Consider the following 18,843-nt stretch of genomic DNA (forward strand, 5'->3'; position numbering starts at 1 on the left):
TTTTTCTTCTTCTTCTTAATAAATATTCTAACGTTTGTTTATAAGTTTCAATTTATACAAAGTTCAAGTGAATATTAAAACAACAAAACTACCATCAAAATAAGAGCAAAAAAAAATATGAAAACATATTTATTTATAATTAGAGCAAAAAATACAACATTTTTTTCCTCAGATTTAATGAGCCTCCCAAAAACAACTAAAAAACTAAACCAAAAACATGATGAGAGAGGGGAAATCTAAGTTTTATAGCAAGTGTTTTCTCTTATATGTAGTACATATGCTCGTTCATATTTATGTATGTATTTCTGTTGTGTGGCATGATATTTATTCGTTCTTAAATGGCAACAGATGGAAAGGTGTTGATTGTTACATTCAACACATTTGATGAATGTATAGTTTTATGAGAAGTTTACTGAATTATGAGTTTAAATGCATTTCAAATGGTTGATTTCTTATTTCTTTCTCGTTTTGAGTTCTTTTTGACTTATGGAGGCCGTTAAATATAAAAAAATATGTTCAAAATAATTGACAAGGTGATGAAATTATTAACAGGAAAAGAAATTGTATTTATAATGAACGCATGAAATATTAAGAATATCTTTCATTTTTTTTTTAAGATAAATAAAGAGAAATTGTTTTCTTTTTTTGAATCTACATTTATTAATCGACGTAAATAGATCTGTACTCTGTTCTATAATATAGTATAAAGCTTTCACAATAGTTTAGTCTATATTCTAATTTATAGCCTCTTTTATAGTCTATTCCATTGTCAGGTCAATAGCTAAGTCTATAGTTTAGTTTATGATCTAGTTCAGAGACAAGTCTAGCCTAAGTATAAAATATTCTATAGGGTAGTCTATAGACTATTCTATAGTCTAGTCTGTAGACTTTTCTATAGTCCGTCTAGTCTATAGTCTAGTCTATAGGATAATCTATAGTCTAGTCTATAGTCTACTCTATAGTCTGTTCTATAGTCTAGTCTGTAGACTATTCTATAGTCTAGTCTATAGACTTTTATATAGTCTAGTCTGTGGACAATTCTATTGTCTAGTCTATAGACTATTCTATAGTCCGTATAGTCTATAGGATAATCTATAGTCTAGTCTATAGTCTGGTCTATAGTCAAGTCTATAGTCTAGTCTATAGTCTAGTCTATAGTCTAGTCTATAGTCTAGTCTGTAGTCTAGTCTATAGTCTAGTCTATATTCTAGTCCATAGTCTAGTTTATAGTCTAGTCTATAGTTTAGTATATGGTCTAGTTTATAGTCTAGTCTATAGTCTAATCTATAGTTTAGTATATCGCCTAACCAATCGTCTAGTCTATAGTCTAGTCTATAGTCTAGTATATATTCTAGTCCATAGTCTAGTCTATAGTCTAATCTATAGTTTAGTATATGGTCTAACCCATAGTCCAGGGAATAGTCTAGTATATAACCTTATCCATAGTCTAGTCTATAGTGATATATAATCTAGTCTATTGTCTTGTCCATGGTTCTAGGTTCTATAGTCTAGTCTATAGTCTAGTCTAGTCTAGTCTAGTCTTAGTTAGTTCTATAGTCTAGTACGTATAGTTCTAGACTATAGTTAGTAGTACTATATAGTCTATAGTCTAGTCTATGTCTAGTACTATTAGTCTAGTCTATAGTCTAGTCTCTAGTCTAGTCTATAGTCTAGTCTATAGTCTAGTCTAGTAGTCTATAGGTCTAGTCTAGTCTAGTCTATAGTCTAGTCTATAGTCTAGTCTATATAGTCTAGTCTATAGTCTAGTCTATAGTCTAGTCTATAGTCTAGTCTATAGTCTAGTCTATAGTCTAGTCTATAGTCTAGTCTATAGTCTAGTCTATAGTCTAGTCTATAGTCTAGTCTATAGTCTAGTCTATAGTCTAGTCTATAGTCTAGTCTATTCTAGTCTATAGTCTAGTCTATAGTCTAGTCTATAATAGTCTAGTCTATAGTCTAGTCTATAGTCTAGTCTATAGTCTAGTCTATAGTCTAGTCTATAGTCTAGTCTATAGTCTAGTCTATAGTCTAGTCTATAGTCTAGTCTATAGTCTAGTCTATAGTCTAGTCTATAGTCTAGTCTATAGTCTAGTCTAGTCTAGTCTATAGTCTAGTCTATAGTCTAGTCTATAGTCTAGTCTATAGTCTAGTCTATAGTCTAGTCTATAGTCTAGTCTATAGTCTAGTCTATAGTCTAGTCTATAGTCTAGTCTATAGTCTAGTCTATAGTCTAGTCTATAGTCTAGTCTATAGTCTAGTCTGTAGTCTAGTCTATAGTCTAGTCTATAGTCTAGTCTATAGTCTAGTCTATATTCTAGTCCATAGTCTAGTTTATAGTCTAGTCTATAGTCTAATCTATAGTTTAGTATATGGTCTAACCAAAAGTCCAGTGCATATAGTAAAGTCTATAGTCTAGTATATATTCTAGTCCATAGTCTAGTCTATAGTCTAATCTATAGTTTAGTATATGGTCTAACCCATAGTCCAGGGTATAGTCTAGTATATAACCTTATCCATAGTCTAGTCTATAGTATGATATATAGTCTAGTCTATTGTCTTGTCCATGGTCTACTCAATAGTCTAGTCTATACATAGTTCAGTTTTTAGTCTAGTCTATAATCTATTACATATATTGTGTAGTATTTAGTCTAGTAAAAAGCCAAGTCTATAGTCTAGACTATATTCTAGTGATCATTCTAGTATATAGTTTTTTCAATAGTCTAGTCTATAGTCAAGTATATTGTCTAGTCTTTAGTTTAGTCTATAGTTTAGTCTATTGTGTAGTCTATAGTTTAGTCTATAGTTTAGTCTATAGTTCAGTCTATAGTTTAGTCTATAGTTTAATCTATAGTTCAGTCTATAGTTTAGTCTATAGTCTAGTCTATAATCTAGTCTATAGTCTAGTCAATAGTCTAGTCTATAGTCTACTTTATAGTCTAGTATTTAGTCTAATCTATAGACTAGTTTATAGTCTAGCCTATAGTCTATTATAAGTCTAGTATATAAGCTAGTCTATAGTTTAGTCTATAGTACAGTCTGTAGTCTAGTATATAGTCTAGTCTAGTCTCTAGTCTAGTATATAAAAAATTAAATTTAATGAATTCATGTAAGTGAAAATTTAAAATTATTTCCCCAAACAGAAATTTATACTAAAAAATAAATCTTGAAAAAAAGTCTTAAAAATGTAACTGAAATGCAATTTATGTGCCTATTTGTTGAACTATATGATTGACAACAAATTTGACATCTACATACTTCCATTTAATTAAAACATCATTCAACTTAAACTAAAAAAAAAAAAATCCAACAACAACAACACCAAAAAATAAACTTTTAATAAAAGCTTTACATAATTAATTGCAACAATCAACAGAATTTTTGTATACGAACCATCTCAAACTTCACCAAGTGAAATGTTATTTACAACATATATGACAATTGGTAAGTTGTGAGACAATATTTTGTATTAATATTAAAATTGACAATTTATAAAAAATTACATATATTTACAATTATCAATATTTTTAATATTATCTACACAAAAGAAGGGGATGGAGAAGTCTGTTAAAACGTCCGCCTTTTTTAAATTATTTAATTTAGATACTTAGCTTATATTGTAAATTAAATAAACTGATTATAATAGGAATTGCTTAAATGAGTTAAAAGACTTAAAAGCAATCAGCAAAAACAATGTAACTAATGAATTTAATAGCCCAGTAGGAAATGTAAGCAAATTTAAACAATAGATCAAGTAGATCAACGATTATAACTAATCATAATTGGAAATTTAAATTAATACGGTTCCTTTGATGACAACTAAATAAATTTGTTTCGATGACAAGGCTCAGAGCCTGATATTTTCAACTGAGATTTTTTTATTATCAAATGTTTAAACAATCTACAGACATTAAGAAAGGAATTAGAAATAATCGGCAAATAAAAACAATCTTTGGACTCAGATTAATTTATTAAATATACATGTTAAAAAATAGTTAAACATGTTACTACGAGGGTCGATTTGGTATTAAAATAATTAAAATAAAAGATATAAGTACTTTTCATTAAACACTTTGCTAACAACCCTCGTATTATCTACTTGCATTCGCTTAAGTGTAAATTAGTTTTGGTTGTTACATACATAGTTGTACCGATTGGTGGTTTAAAATAATATTGAAAAAAAAAACTTAATGCGGCCGCACCTTGCAAAAATTTTTAACATAATTCTTTGACGCGACAACACTCTCTACCACGTTGTTGCGGTAAACAATAAATACATTATAATAAACTACAGCAACAACAAATATACCACCTATAAAAATATATTTACTACCAAGTCTATACGTGAATGCAACACACAGATAAGTAGATTCGTACAAGCCGGACCCGAAACCAAACTAAAAACTTTACATAAAATTATAACAAAATGCTTTAACGCTTGTAACGGTCCAAACATGCGCTTGTTATGTTAAATATGTTTTGACTGACAAAAACAACAACAACAGCAACAAAATATTCAAACTTGTGGTAGTTATTCAAATGTATTTGATACGATTAAAAGATAAGGGGTCTCACACTTTTTAGTATGGGCGTAATACTAGGCTGTAGACTAGATTATATACTATAATGTCGACTAAACCATAAACTAAACTATAGACCAGACTGTAGACTAGACTATAGACTAGACTATAGACTTGACTATAGAGTAGACTATAGACTAGACTATAGACTAGACTATAGACTTGACTATAGAGTAGACTATAGACTAGACTATATACTAGACTATAGACTAGACTTGACTATAGACTTGACTATAGACTAGACTATAGACTAGACTAAAGACTAGACTAAAGACTAGACTAAATACTAGACTAAAGACAAGACTATAGACAAGACTATAGACTAGACTATAGACTAGACTATAGACTAGACTATAGACTAGACTATAGACTAGACTATAGACTAGACTTGACTATAGACTTGACTATAGACTAGACTATAGACTAGACTAAAGACTAGACTAAAGACTAGACTAAATACTAGACTAAAGACAAGACTATAGACAAGACTATAGACTAGACTATAGACTAGACTATAGACTAGACTATAGACTAGACTATAGACTAGACTATAGACTAGACTGTAGACTAGACTGTAGACTAGACTATAGACTAGACTATAGACTAGACTATAGACTAGACTATAGACTAGACTATAGACTAGACTATAGACTAGACTATAGACTAGACTATAGACTAGACTATTGACTAGACTATAGACTAGACTATAGACTAGACTATAGACTAGACTATAGACTAGACTATAGACTAGACTATAGACTAGACTATAGACTAGACTATAGACTAGACTATAGACTAGACTATAGACTAGACTATAGACTAGACTATAGACTAGACTATAGACTAGACTAGACTATAGACTAGACTATAGACTAGACTATAGACTAGACTATAGACTAGACTAATAGACAAGACTAATAGACAAGACTATAGACTAGACTATAGACTAGACTATAGACTAGACTATAGACTAGACTATAGACTAGACTATAGACTAGACTATAGACTAGACTATAGACTAGACTATAGACTAGACTATAGACTAGACTATAGACTAGACTAGACTATAGACTAGACTATAGACTAGACTAGACTATAGACTAGACTATAGACTAGACTATAGACTAGACTATAGACTAGACTATAGACTAGACTATAGACTAGACTATAGACTAGACTATAGACTAGACTAGACTAGACTATAGACTATAGACTAGACTAGACTATAGACTAGACTATAGACTAGACTATAGACTAGACTATAGACTAGACTATAGACTAGACTATAGACTAGACTATAGACTAGACTATAGACTAGACTATAGACTAGACTATAGACTAGACTATAGACTAGACTATAGACTAGACTATAGACTAGACTATAGACTAGACTATAGACTAGACTATAGACTAGACTATAGACTAGACTATAGACTAGACTATAGACTAGACTATAGACTAGACTATAGACTAGACTATAGACTAGACTATAGACTAGACTATAGACTAGACTATAGACTAGACTATAGACTAGACTATAGACTAGACTATAGACTAGACTATAGACTAGACTATAGACTAGACTATAGACTAGACTATAGACTAGACTATAGACTAGACTATAGACTAGACTATAGACTAGACTATAGACTAGACTATAGACTAGACTATAGACTAGACTATAGACTAGACTATAGACTAGACTATAGACTAGACTATAGACTAGACTATAGACTAGACTATAGACTAGACTATAGACTAGACTATAGACTAGACTATAGACTAGACTATAGACTAGACTATAGACTAGACTATAGACTAGACTAGACTAGACTATAGACTAGACTATAGACTAGACTATAGACTAGACTATAGACTAGACTATAGACTAGACTATAGACTAGACTATAGACTAGACTATAGACTAGACTATAGACTAGACTATAGACTAGACTATAGACTAGACTATAGACTAGACTATAGACTAGACTATAGACTAGACTATAGACTAGACTATAGACTAGGACTATAGACTAGACTATAGACTAGACTATAGACTAGACTATAGACTAGACTATAGACTAGACTATAGACTAGACTATAGACTAGACTATAGACTAGACTATAGACTAGACTATAGACTAGACTATAGACTAGACTATAGACTAGACTATAGACTAGACTATAGACTAGACTATAGACTAGACTATAGACTAGACTATAGACTAGACTATAGACTAGACTATAGACTAGACTATAGACTAGACTATAGACTAGACTATAGACTAGACTATAGACTAGACTATAGACTAGACTATAGACTAGACTATAGACTAGACTATAGACTAGACTATAGACTAGACTATAGACTAGACTATAGACTAGGACTATAGACTAGACTATAGACTAGACTATAGACTAGACTATAGACTAGACTATAGACTAGACTATAGACTAGACTATAGACTAGACTATAGACTAGACTATAGACTAGACTATAGACTAGACTATAGACTAGACTATAGACTAGACTATAGACTAGACTATAGACTAGACTATAGACTAGACTATAGACTAGACTATAGACTAGACTATAGACTAGACTATAGACTAGACTATAGAATAGACTATAGAATAGACTATAGACTAGACTATAGACTAGACTATAGACTAGACTATAGACTAGACTATAGACTAGACTATAGACTAGACTATAGACTAGACTATAGACTAGACTATAGACTAGACTATAGACTAGACTATAGACTAGACTATAGACTAGACTATAGACTAGACTATAGACTAGACTATAGACTAGACTATAGACTAGACTATAGACTAGACTATAGACTAGACTATAGACTAGACTATAGACTAGACTATAGACTAGACTATAGACTAGACTATAGACTAGACTATAGACTAGGACTAGGCTATAGACTAGACTATAGACTAGACTATAGACTAGACTATAGACTAGACTATAGACTAGACTATAGACTAGACTATAGACTAGACTATAGACTAGACTAAGACTATGTGCTGGACTTTATGTTAACTATAAGTAAACTGTGACCTTCCTCAATATCACATTACACTGTTGCTTCCAAGTGTTGACGTTTGCGGTTTCAAAAAAACATTCCACCAATAAATTTTTTTTGTGATTTTTTTAAAATTCGCATATAGAAGCTAAAACTTCTACAATAACAGCAACAACAATAAAAAAATATTGCTGCAAAAATAAATTGTTGCCGTATATGTTTACTGGCTACAAAAGCATGTTGTTGATTTTTATGACGCTTTTAAAGCACTTCAACAAAATGCGAAAAAAATGTCATGTGTGTGTACGTTTTGTTGTTGTTGTATTTTTATTGGTCTGCAAAACTAAAAACTTTTGCTTCGAAATCAATCAATTAAAGTCACACAAAATCAACAAACATACAAATTTAAAAAAAAATAAAATAAAAAAATATTGAAATGTCTGAATTCAAAGCATTCAACATTCAACAACAGAGTATTGACAACATTCACAGAATGTGTCTTATATTTCGCCTCTAAATTGTTCATTGGTATGTAAATTTCACAAATTTGAAAAATAAACGTAAAGTGAATTCAATGCACTCCACTTACTGATGGCAGTGATCTAACTGACTCTGGGTGCTTACTATGGTTTGGCGGGGTAAGGGCAGATAATCTGCCTGCTTTTTACAATTTGAATGCTCAAATAGAGGTACCAAACTAAAACAAAGTATAGTTATGTTCTATATCCATACATTTTGTTACAGTTGTTAGAAGTGGGATGGAGTCAAGTGAATATGCTTGGAATCCGTTTATCATTTCATGATAATTGTGGCATGTTGATGTTGCATTTGTATGCGAATTGTTCTGGTATTTTTATTTTTTTGTTTAGAAAAACATTTGACAGTATGAACAATTTCCATAGAATGTTGCTGTTGTGCTCTATTATTAATTTAACACATTTAACACGTTTTCGAAATTTTTCAAATATATTTTTTTTTGCTTTGTATTTTTTTCTTAGAGAATTAGATTTATGTATTTGCAACTTTGACTTAACTAGCTTGTTTATTGTTGTTGTTGTTTAGTATAAAATTGTTTTGATTTTATTGTTTTTTTGATTTAATAAACATTTTATGCAAATGCGCCCCTTTCGAGATTGTACATGAATTAGATGTGTCTTAATAATACTCGAGGCGTTTTAGTCGCGTGTTTAATTTTTGATTTATGACGAAGTATTTTATTGATTTGTATCTAAATTATAACAAATTTGTTTATTTAATTGCTAGGGGCAAGATAAGGTTCTGGTAATATATACATATATGGAACTAAAAGCGAAAAATTTATTAAACTGTATACTTATTTATTTAATGAAATTAATTTCCTTAAACCCTAAGGAACTTTAGGTATAATTACTCTATCATTATAATATTAAACAGCCTCCATAGTCTTGTATAGTCAGTAATAAGATGATCTTTAGTCCCCCTATAGTTTGGTCTATAGTCTGGACTATAAATTCCAGATTCTTGCCTAATGTGTAGTCTAGTATATAGGTTTTTAGTCTTAGTTAGTCATAGTCTAGTATATAGCCTAGTCTATCGCTAGTCTATAGTTAGTCTATAGCCTAGTCTATAGTCTATCTATAAGTCTATCTAAGTCTAGTCTACAGTCTAGTCTATAGCTAGTCTCGTAGTCTAGTCTATAGTCTAGTCTATAGTCTAGTCATAGGTCTAGTTCTATAGTCTAGTCTATAGTCGTCTATAGTCTATCTTAGCTATTCTTAGTCAGTCTATAGTCTAGTCTATATTCTAGTCTATAGTTAGTCTATAGCTAGTCTCATGTCTAGGTTATAGTCTAGTCTATAGTCTAGTCTATGTCTAGTCATAGTCTAGTCTATAGTCTAGTCTATAGTCTAGTCTATAGTCTAGTCTATAGTCTAGTCTATAGTCTAGTCTATAGTCTAGTCTATAGTCTAGTCTATAGTCTAGTCTATAGTCTAGTCTATAGTCTAGTCTATAGTCTAGTCTATAGTCTAGTCTATAGTCTAGTCTATAGTCTAGTCTATAGTCTAGTCTATAGTCTAGTCTATAGTCTAGTCTATAGTCTAGTCTATAGTCTAGTCTATAGTCTAGTCTAGTCTATAGTCTAGTCTAGTCTATAGTCTAGTCTATAGTCTAGTCTATAGTCTAGTCTATAGTCTAGTCTATAGTCTAGTCTAGTCTATAGTCTAGTCTATAGTCTAGTCTATAGTCTAGTCTATAGTCTAGTCTATAGTCTAGTCTATAGTCTAGTCTATAGTCTAGTCTATAGTCTAGTCTATAGTCTAGTCTATAGTCTAGTCTATAGTCTAGTCTATAGTCTAGTATATAGTCTAGTCTATAGTCTAGTCTATAGTCTAGTCTATAGTCTAGTCTATAGTCTAGTCTATAGTCTAGTCTATAGTCTAGTCTATAGTCTATTCTATAGTCTAGTCTATAGTCTAGTCTAGTCTATAGTCTAGTCTATAATCTAGTCTATAGTCTAGTCTATAGTCTAGTCTATATTATATTCTATAGTCAAGTCTATGATCTAGTCTATAGTCTAGTCTATAGCCTGAATTTCTAAAAAAAAAGTGTTGTCCCAATTAAGTTTTGCTCATTTTAATTGCTAAACTCCCCTTTAAACCATCATTTCGTTTAATACTTTTCCTTTTACAAATTTCATTTGTAACAATAAAAAGATTATGATTTTATAACATTTATTCAATTTAATTTTTAATGACATTTTAACGAAAAAAATAAATTTTTTTTGCTTCCGTGGTATACAACCATAATTTGTTGCCTACTACAACAAATCGGCTAAAACGTTTAATACAATTACGTTTTTCAAACAAATAGCAATGATTAAATGCAATGTAGCCCGACAGCCTTTCTAGCTAAAGAAATAGTACATTGTCTGTTCATCCGTTTTAGCCGCCTCTACCATTTTTTTGCAACAAAAATGCAGCAAGTAGTTCAGTTTGTCTGTGTGCCAGTTGTTCGTTTTGACCAAGTAATATTACCTGAGGGCAGCTAATTAAATTATTTATGCGTTTTATTAAAAAACTGTAATTTCTCATTTAAACAAATGATGGGGATGACGATGACAACGACAGCCACAACAGTTGCTATTTTTATAGATACAAATATTATGATTTTTTATTATTTTAATGAAATAAATTGTTGTGCAACCGACAAATTACAAATGCTAAAGAGATTTAACTTAATCAGGGCAATTTTCCATTTGATTTTAATAATAAAAAGGGGTTGTAAGTTAAGTGAATTAATTAATTTTAATCTGAGTTTTTATTAAAATATAATTTTAATGAGCAAACGATTTTTTCGTGATTATAGATCCAATGTAAAATTCTTTTTTTAATGATTTTTTAAAGAAATCGGATGGAGTTTATAGAGAATTGTACAGAAGGCCAGAGACTAGACTATAAAGACTAAGACTATAGACTTAGCCTAATAGTCTAGTACTATAGACTAGACTATAGACTAGTCTATAGACTAGTTCTAGAGACTAGACTATACACTAGACGATAGACTAGGCGATAGACTAGACTATAGACTAGACTATAGACTAGACTAGACTATAGACTAGACTATAGACTAACTATAACTAGACTATAGACTAAACTATAGACTAGACTATAGACTAGACTATAGACTAGACTATAGACTAGACTATAGACTAGACTTAGACTAGACTATAGACTAGACTGTAGACCTAGACTATAGACTAGACTATAGACTAGACTATAGACTAGACTATAGACTAGACTATAGACTAGACTATAGACTAGACTACTAGACTATAGACTAGACTATAGACTAGACTAGACTAGACTAGACTAGACTATAGACTAGACTATAGACTAGACTATAGACTAGACTATAGAATAGACTATAGACTAGACTATAGACTAGAATATAGACTAGACTATAGACTAGACTATAGACTAGACTATAGACTAGACTATAGACTAGACTATAGGCTAGACTATAGACTAGACTATAGACTAGACTATAGACTAGACTATAGCCTAGACTATAGACTAGACTATAGACTAGACTATAGACTAGACTATAGACTAGACTATAGACTAGACTATAGACTAGACTATAGACTAGACTATAGACTAGACTATAGACTAGACTATAGACTAGACTATAGACTAGACTATAGACTAGACTATAGACTAGACTATAGACTAGACTATAGACTAGACTATAGACTAGACTATAGACTAGACTAGGCTAGACTAGACTAGACTAGACTATAGACTAGACTATAGACTAGACTATAGACTAGACTAGACTAGACTAGACTAGACCATAGACTAGACGATAGACTAGACTATAGACTAGACTATAGACTAGACTATAGACTAGACTATAGACTAGACTATAGACTAGACTATAGACTAGACTATAGACTAGACTATAGACTAGACTATAGACTAGACTATAGACTAGACTATAGACTAGACCATAGACTAGACGATGGACTAGACTATAGTCGAGGCTATAGACTAGACTATAGACTAGACTATATACTAGACCATAGACTAGACGATAGACTAGACTATAGACTAGACGATAGACTAGACGATAGACTAGACTATGGACTAAACTATAGACTAGACTATAGACTAGACCATAGACTAGACGATAGACTAGACTATAGACTAAACTATATACTAGACTATACACTAGACTATATTCTAGACTATAGACTAGACTATAGGCTAGACTATAGTCTAGACTATATTCTAGACTATAGAATAGACTATAAACTAGACTATAGTCTAGATTATAGACCAGACTATAGACTAGACTTAGATCATACTCTAGACTAGACTATAAACTAGAATTTAGACTGTTAACATTCTTTTACTATACCACAGACATTCCAGCCCTGTTAACTACCACAGTTAGTTATCTATATTTAATAACCTGAACGTATCAGCATTTAGATAATTTTTTATAAAATCTCAAAAATATTTAAGTTTAATTAAAATTAATTTTTCATCAAATACCATAATTATTCTTATAAAAAAAAATAGAAATAATATTATAGCCATAACTATAACAGCAATCTGAACCCTAACATATTTGGAATTGAACTTATTACCGCTCGTCTTTATATACAACAAGCAACATGTTATTGCTGAACGCCTGTTCATAAAAGCGTAACCGTTCTGCTCTTGCTGTTAGACGTCGTCTTTTGTTCGAAATATGTATTTTTATTATAATTTTCTTTTTCATTGTTGGTGTTTGTCTTTTTTGTGTTGTATACTTGGGTTTTTTTCTTTCTTAGTGGATGGATGGTAGAGCCAAAGAATACAAAGAATGTTTATTTTTTTTAATTTTTTCTTTTACTTTTGCATTGTTTTTGGACTAAAGTAACTGAGAAAATATAATGTGTAGAATCTTTTGCTGTTTAAAGTATAATTTCTTTTCAGTTGTTGTTTTTTTTTTGTTTCATCTCCATTATTTCATTATTCTGGTCATTTCCGTTCGAAAAGTTTTGTCGCCCGTTTCAAGTTCATTCGTGAGAAAATTATATTTTTACTACTTTCAGTTATTCTTCAGCTTTCAATTCAGTTTCAGTTGAAGACATATGAACTGGTACTCACTCACTACGTTTTTTTGGTCTTGGCTGCTACATTTCAAGTACTTTGTATGTCATCGACTTTTATAGTTCTTATATTATTATAAATTTTTTATTTAGTTTTTATTCTTTTTTTTTAATTTTTTTCTTTATATAAGAGAAGATTTTTTTTTGTATTGTATTCTTATTCTGGTTATAGTATAATAATTTTATTTTTTAAATTTCTTAGGCTTTGGGGCAGTGTTTGTGTGTGTGTGTCTGTGTTTTGTTAAACTATAGTTAACCACAATTAAGTTTAAATTATTATAATTTAATGTAACCTCTAGTTAATACGCAAAATTCTAAAGCAGAAATATCTTTAAGGTTTAATGTAGATTTTTTGTATAAAATTTTGCAGTTCATGTAATTTAAATAATTTGGAATGGAAACTGGGAAAAAAATTTAAAACCTTGAAAAGTTCATTTAAAGAAAGTTCAGGGAACTGTTTAAATTTCTTTGTCATAGACCTGAGCAGTCTTGGAGTAGCAGTTTCCCAGGATTAGAACTAGCACTGCTACCCACACTACCCACCAAGGACTAGTCACGGAACTGGTCCTATTTACCTCATTTCATTAAATATATTTTTAATTTGTTTAATGTTTATAATTAAATTTGAATCGTTCTAATGTGGTCTTCTAAATAAAGTCTTTTTCACTCTAAATAAATTCGAAATTAAATTTAGTTTAATGAAATTTTTCAACAAATAAAAGAAAATAAACGTAAAGTAATGATTATGACCCAAACCCCACAAGAGACCTAAAAAAAAAATAAACCAAAAAATACTCATACTTAAATCAACAATCGATTCAAGCAACTATTTCTTTTTTTATTATTTGTTTAAAAGCAAATAAATAAATTTTCGTTCATGTCTATAATGTACTTGTTCTAGAAAATCAAACAAAAACAAAAAAAAAAAAAAAAAAAAAAAAATTGCAAAAAAAAACTGATTGAAATGAAAAATCTTTAAGATACAAACAGCTCACATACAGATACATTTACAAACACAGCTACAGTTACAATAATATTGGCCAAGTTTATTTTTGTATTCGAAAGCCCACCCAACAAACCAAAAGGTTGTAAAATGAACAACTTTTTTAAAGTAAAATTTAGAAATATAAACTCTATATTCTCCTACGTTGAAATCAAGTTCTTCCAACCATTTTCATTTCATTTCGATTTGTAATCAAAGACTACTTTGCTAACATTTAAAAATTTTGTTTTTTAAAACATTTAATTCTCAACATTCTTTCAAATTTCATGAAAACTTTAAAACGACATTTTCTTCTAAATATTATTTTTCTTTATTTTTTCAACCACTTATTTATATGTTTGCTGGTCTCATCACATTCATTGCAAATTTTAAGCAAGAAATTCATTAGTGTGTCAGTCAGTTAGGGTTTTTTTTTCTGTGTGTGTTTATAAATAAATAAAGAATTTTATTTTAAAATGATTAGAAAATAAATAATTTATTTAGTCTCTATAAATATTTAATTCATAAATTTAATTTAAATTCAATTCATTTCATTTCAATTTAACAATAATAAATTGTAAGGATTTACATAAGATTAGAGAATTTTATCTAAATTTGAATTGAAAAAATATTTAAATAAACTGTTGTAATTTAATGAAAAAATAGATAGACTATAGTCTTGTCTGTACTCCAGACTATAGTCTTGTCTGTACACCACACAATAGTCTTGTCTGTAGTCCAGACTATAGACTTGTCTATATTCCAGACTATAGTCCTCTCTATAGTCCATACCATATTCTTGTGTATAGTCCAGACTTTAGTCGTGTCTATAGTCCAGACTATAGTCGTGTCTATAGTTCAGCCTATAGTCGTCTCTATAGTCCAGACTATAGTCGTGTCTATAGTCCACACTATAGCCCTGTCTATAGTCCAGACTATAGTCTTGTATATAGTCCAGATTAATGTCTTGTCGATAGTCCGGATTATAGTCTTGTCTATAGTCCAGACTATAGTCCTGTCTCTAGTACAGACTATAGTATTGTCTATAGTACAGACTATATTATTGTCTATAGTCCATTCTATAGTCTTGTCTATAGTCCAGACTAAAGTCTTGTCTATAGTCCATACTATAGTCTTGTCTATAGTTCAGACTATAGTCCAGACTACAGTCTTGTCTATAGTCCAGACTATAGTCTTGTCTATAGTCCAGGCTACACACAGGACTAAAGACAACACACTTGTGTGTCGACAGACCAGACAATAGTGTGTCTATGGTCCATACTATTGTCTTGTCTATAGTCCAGACTATAGTCTTGTCTATAGACTATACTATAGTTTTGTCTATAATCCACACTATGGTGTTGTCTTTAGTCCAGACTATAGTCTTGTCTATAGTCCAGACTATAATATTATCTATAGTCCATATTATAGTCTTGTCTATAGTTCAGACTATAGCTTTATCCATGGTCTAGACTATTTTCTTGTCTATAGTCCTGAATAAGCCTTGCGTAAAGTCCTAACTATAGTCTTGTCTGAAGTCCCTTCTATATTCTCGTCTGTTGTCCTGACTTGTTTGTGGTCCATATTATCGTCTTGTCTATAGTCCACAGTTTGGTGAATTCTAAAGTATACATTAGTCTGTTCTATATTTAGTCTTTGGTCTGGACTATGATCTTTTCTAATGAAAATAGTTTTTTGTATAAATTGTTGCAATATTTACAAAACACACAGGCATTTCTTAATGAATTCATAATTTTTCATTTTCTCCCTTCCACACATTTTTTTCCAAATAAAAAACTATGTTAAGGTCATTTTCTTATCGCTTCCCATCACCTGTCTAACTGACTAACTGATTCATTCATTCTTTGTCTATCTGTCTGTCCAGCCAACATTTAAACATTCAGTCATGACTCGATTTTTGTATGAACGTACTATAGTACTTTGACGTATGATTAACCAATCAACAATTTCCATTAGCTGACATTTATACCACCACGTTTTATTATTTTACGTGTTTAGTTGTAGAGCAAAAAAACTAACTGCCTCCAACGCACCAGAGAAGTACAGACGATTCAAATTGAATAAAAAAACCTTTCATGGGAAATAAATGATTTATTAATGGTTTTGATATCCTTGAGGTAAATAGAATTATATATTTTTTTGTTGCCACACCTCCCTCTACTGGTGTAATAACAAGCAACCGTGAAAAACTGTAGCTAGAAAAACAGACTTTACTATTACACACGCTGTAATTTAAATGAAGTAAATGCGAAATTAAACCAATAACAACATCTGCCTTTCCAGGAGGCATCGCTATGATTATGCAAAATATTCAGAACACTACCACCGAGTATGAGGAGAGCAAAACAAGAAAAGAAAATCTATTTGTAATATTTTTATTTTTTACCTTTAATTAAAGCAGCCCAACGTCATCATCCATTCCACGTCACAACCAACCACACACAGACATTTTCGAAAGTCACCTCACCTCAGAAATATGAAAACTGACTGAAGAACAGAAACGCAGATTCAAATCTGATTAAAAATGACTTTGAGTTGAAATAAAATTAAAAAATGATTTTTTTTTATTTCATAAACGAATGGGTTGGTTGGTAATGTTGGGCTGCTTGACTGCCAGCATAAATGACTGACTGAGTGAATGAATGAATGAATGAATGAATTGAATGAGGAGTGCTGTAGCATTTGGCTGCTTAAATGTTTAAATGGATTAAATTCAAGGATCAAAGCAAAATATGAAAAAAGAATACAATTATAAAGAATAAATGTTAAATGTGAAATTATTAAATTGTTTTACAGCATTATTGAAATCATTTTTTTTTACTTTCTTTGGCACCTTTTATATTTGTCATATTATTAAATATTTAAGTGAAAAGGTTGGGGTTAATTGATGATAATGTAAGAAGGAGGTGTTAATATTAAAACATATTGTTGCTAAATGTCAATTACATCGAATTACATATAATTTAATTAATTACTTTGCAATTTATTAAAAATGTTTTCTTTTCTCTTTCTTTGCAGGTATGTATGACAAGTGTTTTAATAAATTGTACTCTGGTGTATTTTAATTTAGTAGAAGGGGTCAGTGAGAAATAATTGATTTAAAAGGTTTGTGGGAAATTTTCATTATATAAATTTATATTGTTTTTGATTTTTAATGAAGAGAAAATTTTAACTTTTGAAAGTCGTGATAATATTCGAGAAAGTGGAAGTATTTTGTAACTTTTTTGCACAGAACTGTAGTTCTGACTGTAGACTGTAGATTATACTCTGAATTATAGACTATACTCTGAATTATAGACTGGACTGGGGACTACATCATAGTCTAAATTATAGACCAAATTATCGTCTGGATTATACAAACTATCCATAAACTGGTCTAGAGACTAGCTATTGGCTATACTATAAACTAAACTATAAACTAGACTATAGACTAGACATAGAATAGACACTAGACTATAGACTAGACTAGACTATGGACTAGACTATAGACTAGACTATAGACTATAGACTAGACTAGACTATAGACTAGACTAGAGACTAGACTAGACTATAGACTAGACTATAGACTAGACTATAGACTAGACTAGACTATAGACTAGACTATAGACTAGACTATAGACTAGACTATAGACTAGACTATAGACTAGACTATAGACTAGACTATAGACTAGACTATAGACTAGACTATAGACTAGACTATAGACTAGACTATAGACTAGACTATAGACTAGACTATAGACTAGACTATAGACTAGACTATAGACTAGACTATAGACTAGACTATAGACTAGACTATAGACTAGACTATAGACTAGACTATAGACTAGACTATAGACTATACTATAGACTAGACTATAGACTAGACTATAGACTAGACTATAGACTAGACTATAGACTAGACTATAGACTAGACTATAGACTAGACTATAGACTAGACTATAGACTAGACTATAGACTAGACTATAGACTAGACTATAGACTAGACTATAGACTAGACTATAGACTAGACTATAGACTAGACTATAGATAGACTATAGACTAGACTAGACTAGACTATAGACTAGACTATAGACTAGACTATAGACTAGACTATAGACTAGACTATAGACTAGACTATAGACTAGACTATAGACTAGACTATAGACTAGACTATAGACTAGACTATAGACTAGACAATACACTAGACTATAGACTAGACTAGACTATAGACTAGACTATAGACTAGACTATAGACTAGACTATAGACTAGACTATAGACTAGACTATAGACTAGACTATAGACTAGACTATAGACTAGACTATAGACTAGACTATAGACTAGACTATAGACTAGACTATAGACTAGACTATAGACTAGACTATAGACTAGACTATAGACTAGACTATAGACTAGACTATAGACTAGACTATAGACTAGACTATAGACTAGACTATAGACTAGACTATAGACTAGACTATAGACTAGACTATAGACTAGACTATAGACTAGACTATAGACTAGACTATAGACTAGACTATAGACTAGACTATAGACTAGACTATAGACTAGACTATAGACTAGACTATAGACTAGACTATAGACTA

The 18,843-nt window shown here is 30.5% G+C and overlaps 2 protein-coding genes across 2 annotated transcripts in view; both read left to right on the forward strand.

The window, feature by feature from the left end:
• The window catches only part of LOC119603628 (titin homolog), a 178,665-nt gene that overhangs the window by 107,491 nt on the left and 52,331 nt on the right, over positions 1-18,843 (forward strand). The gene's annotated exons all lie outside the window — the stretch shown is intronic.
• Positions 3,343-18,843, forward strand: part of LOC119603627 (ras-related protein Rab-35-like) — a 205,454-nt gene continuing 189,953 nt past the window's right edge. Inside the window, exon 1 of the mRNA XM_037955728.1 lies at positions 3,343-3,441. Within this exon, the coding sequence (XP_037811656.1) occupies positions 3,414-3,441 (28 nt within the window). The 5' untranslated portion in view covers positions 3,343-3,413. The remainder of the gene's footprint in view (positions 3,442-18,843) is intronic.

Source organism: Lucilia sericata, unplaced genomic scaffold (assembly GCF_015586225.1).
Source record: "Lucilia sericata isolate MDLA Ls3-8-SP2 unplaced genomic scaffold, ASM1558622v1 Contig000318F_arrow, whole genome shotgun sequence".
Classification (NCBI taxonomy): domain Eukaryota; kingdom Metazoa; phylum Arthropoda; class Insecta; order Diptera; family Calliphoridae; genus Lucilia; species Lucilia sericata.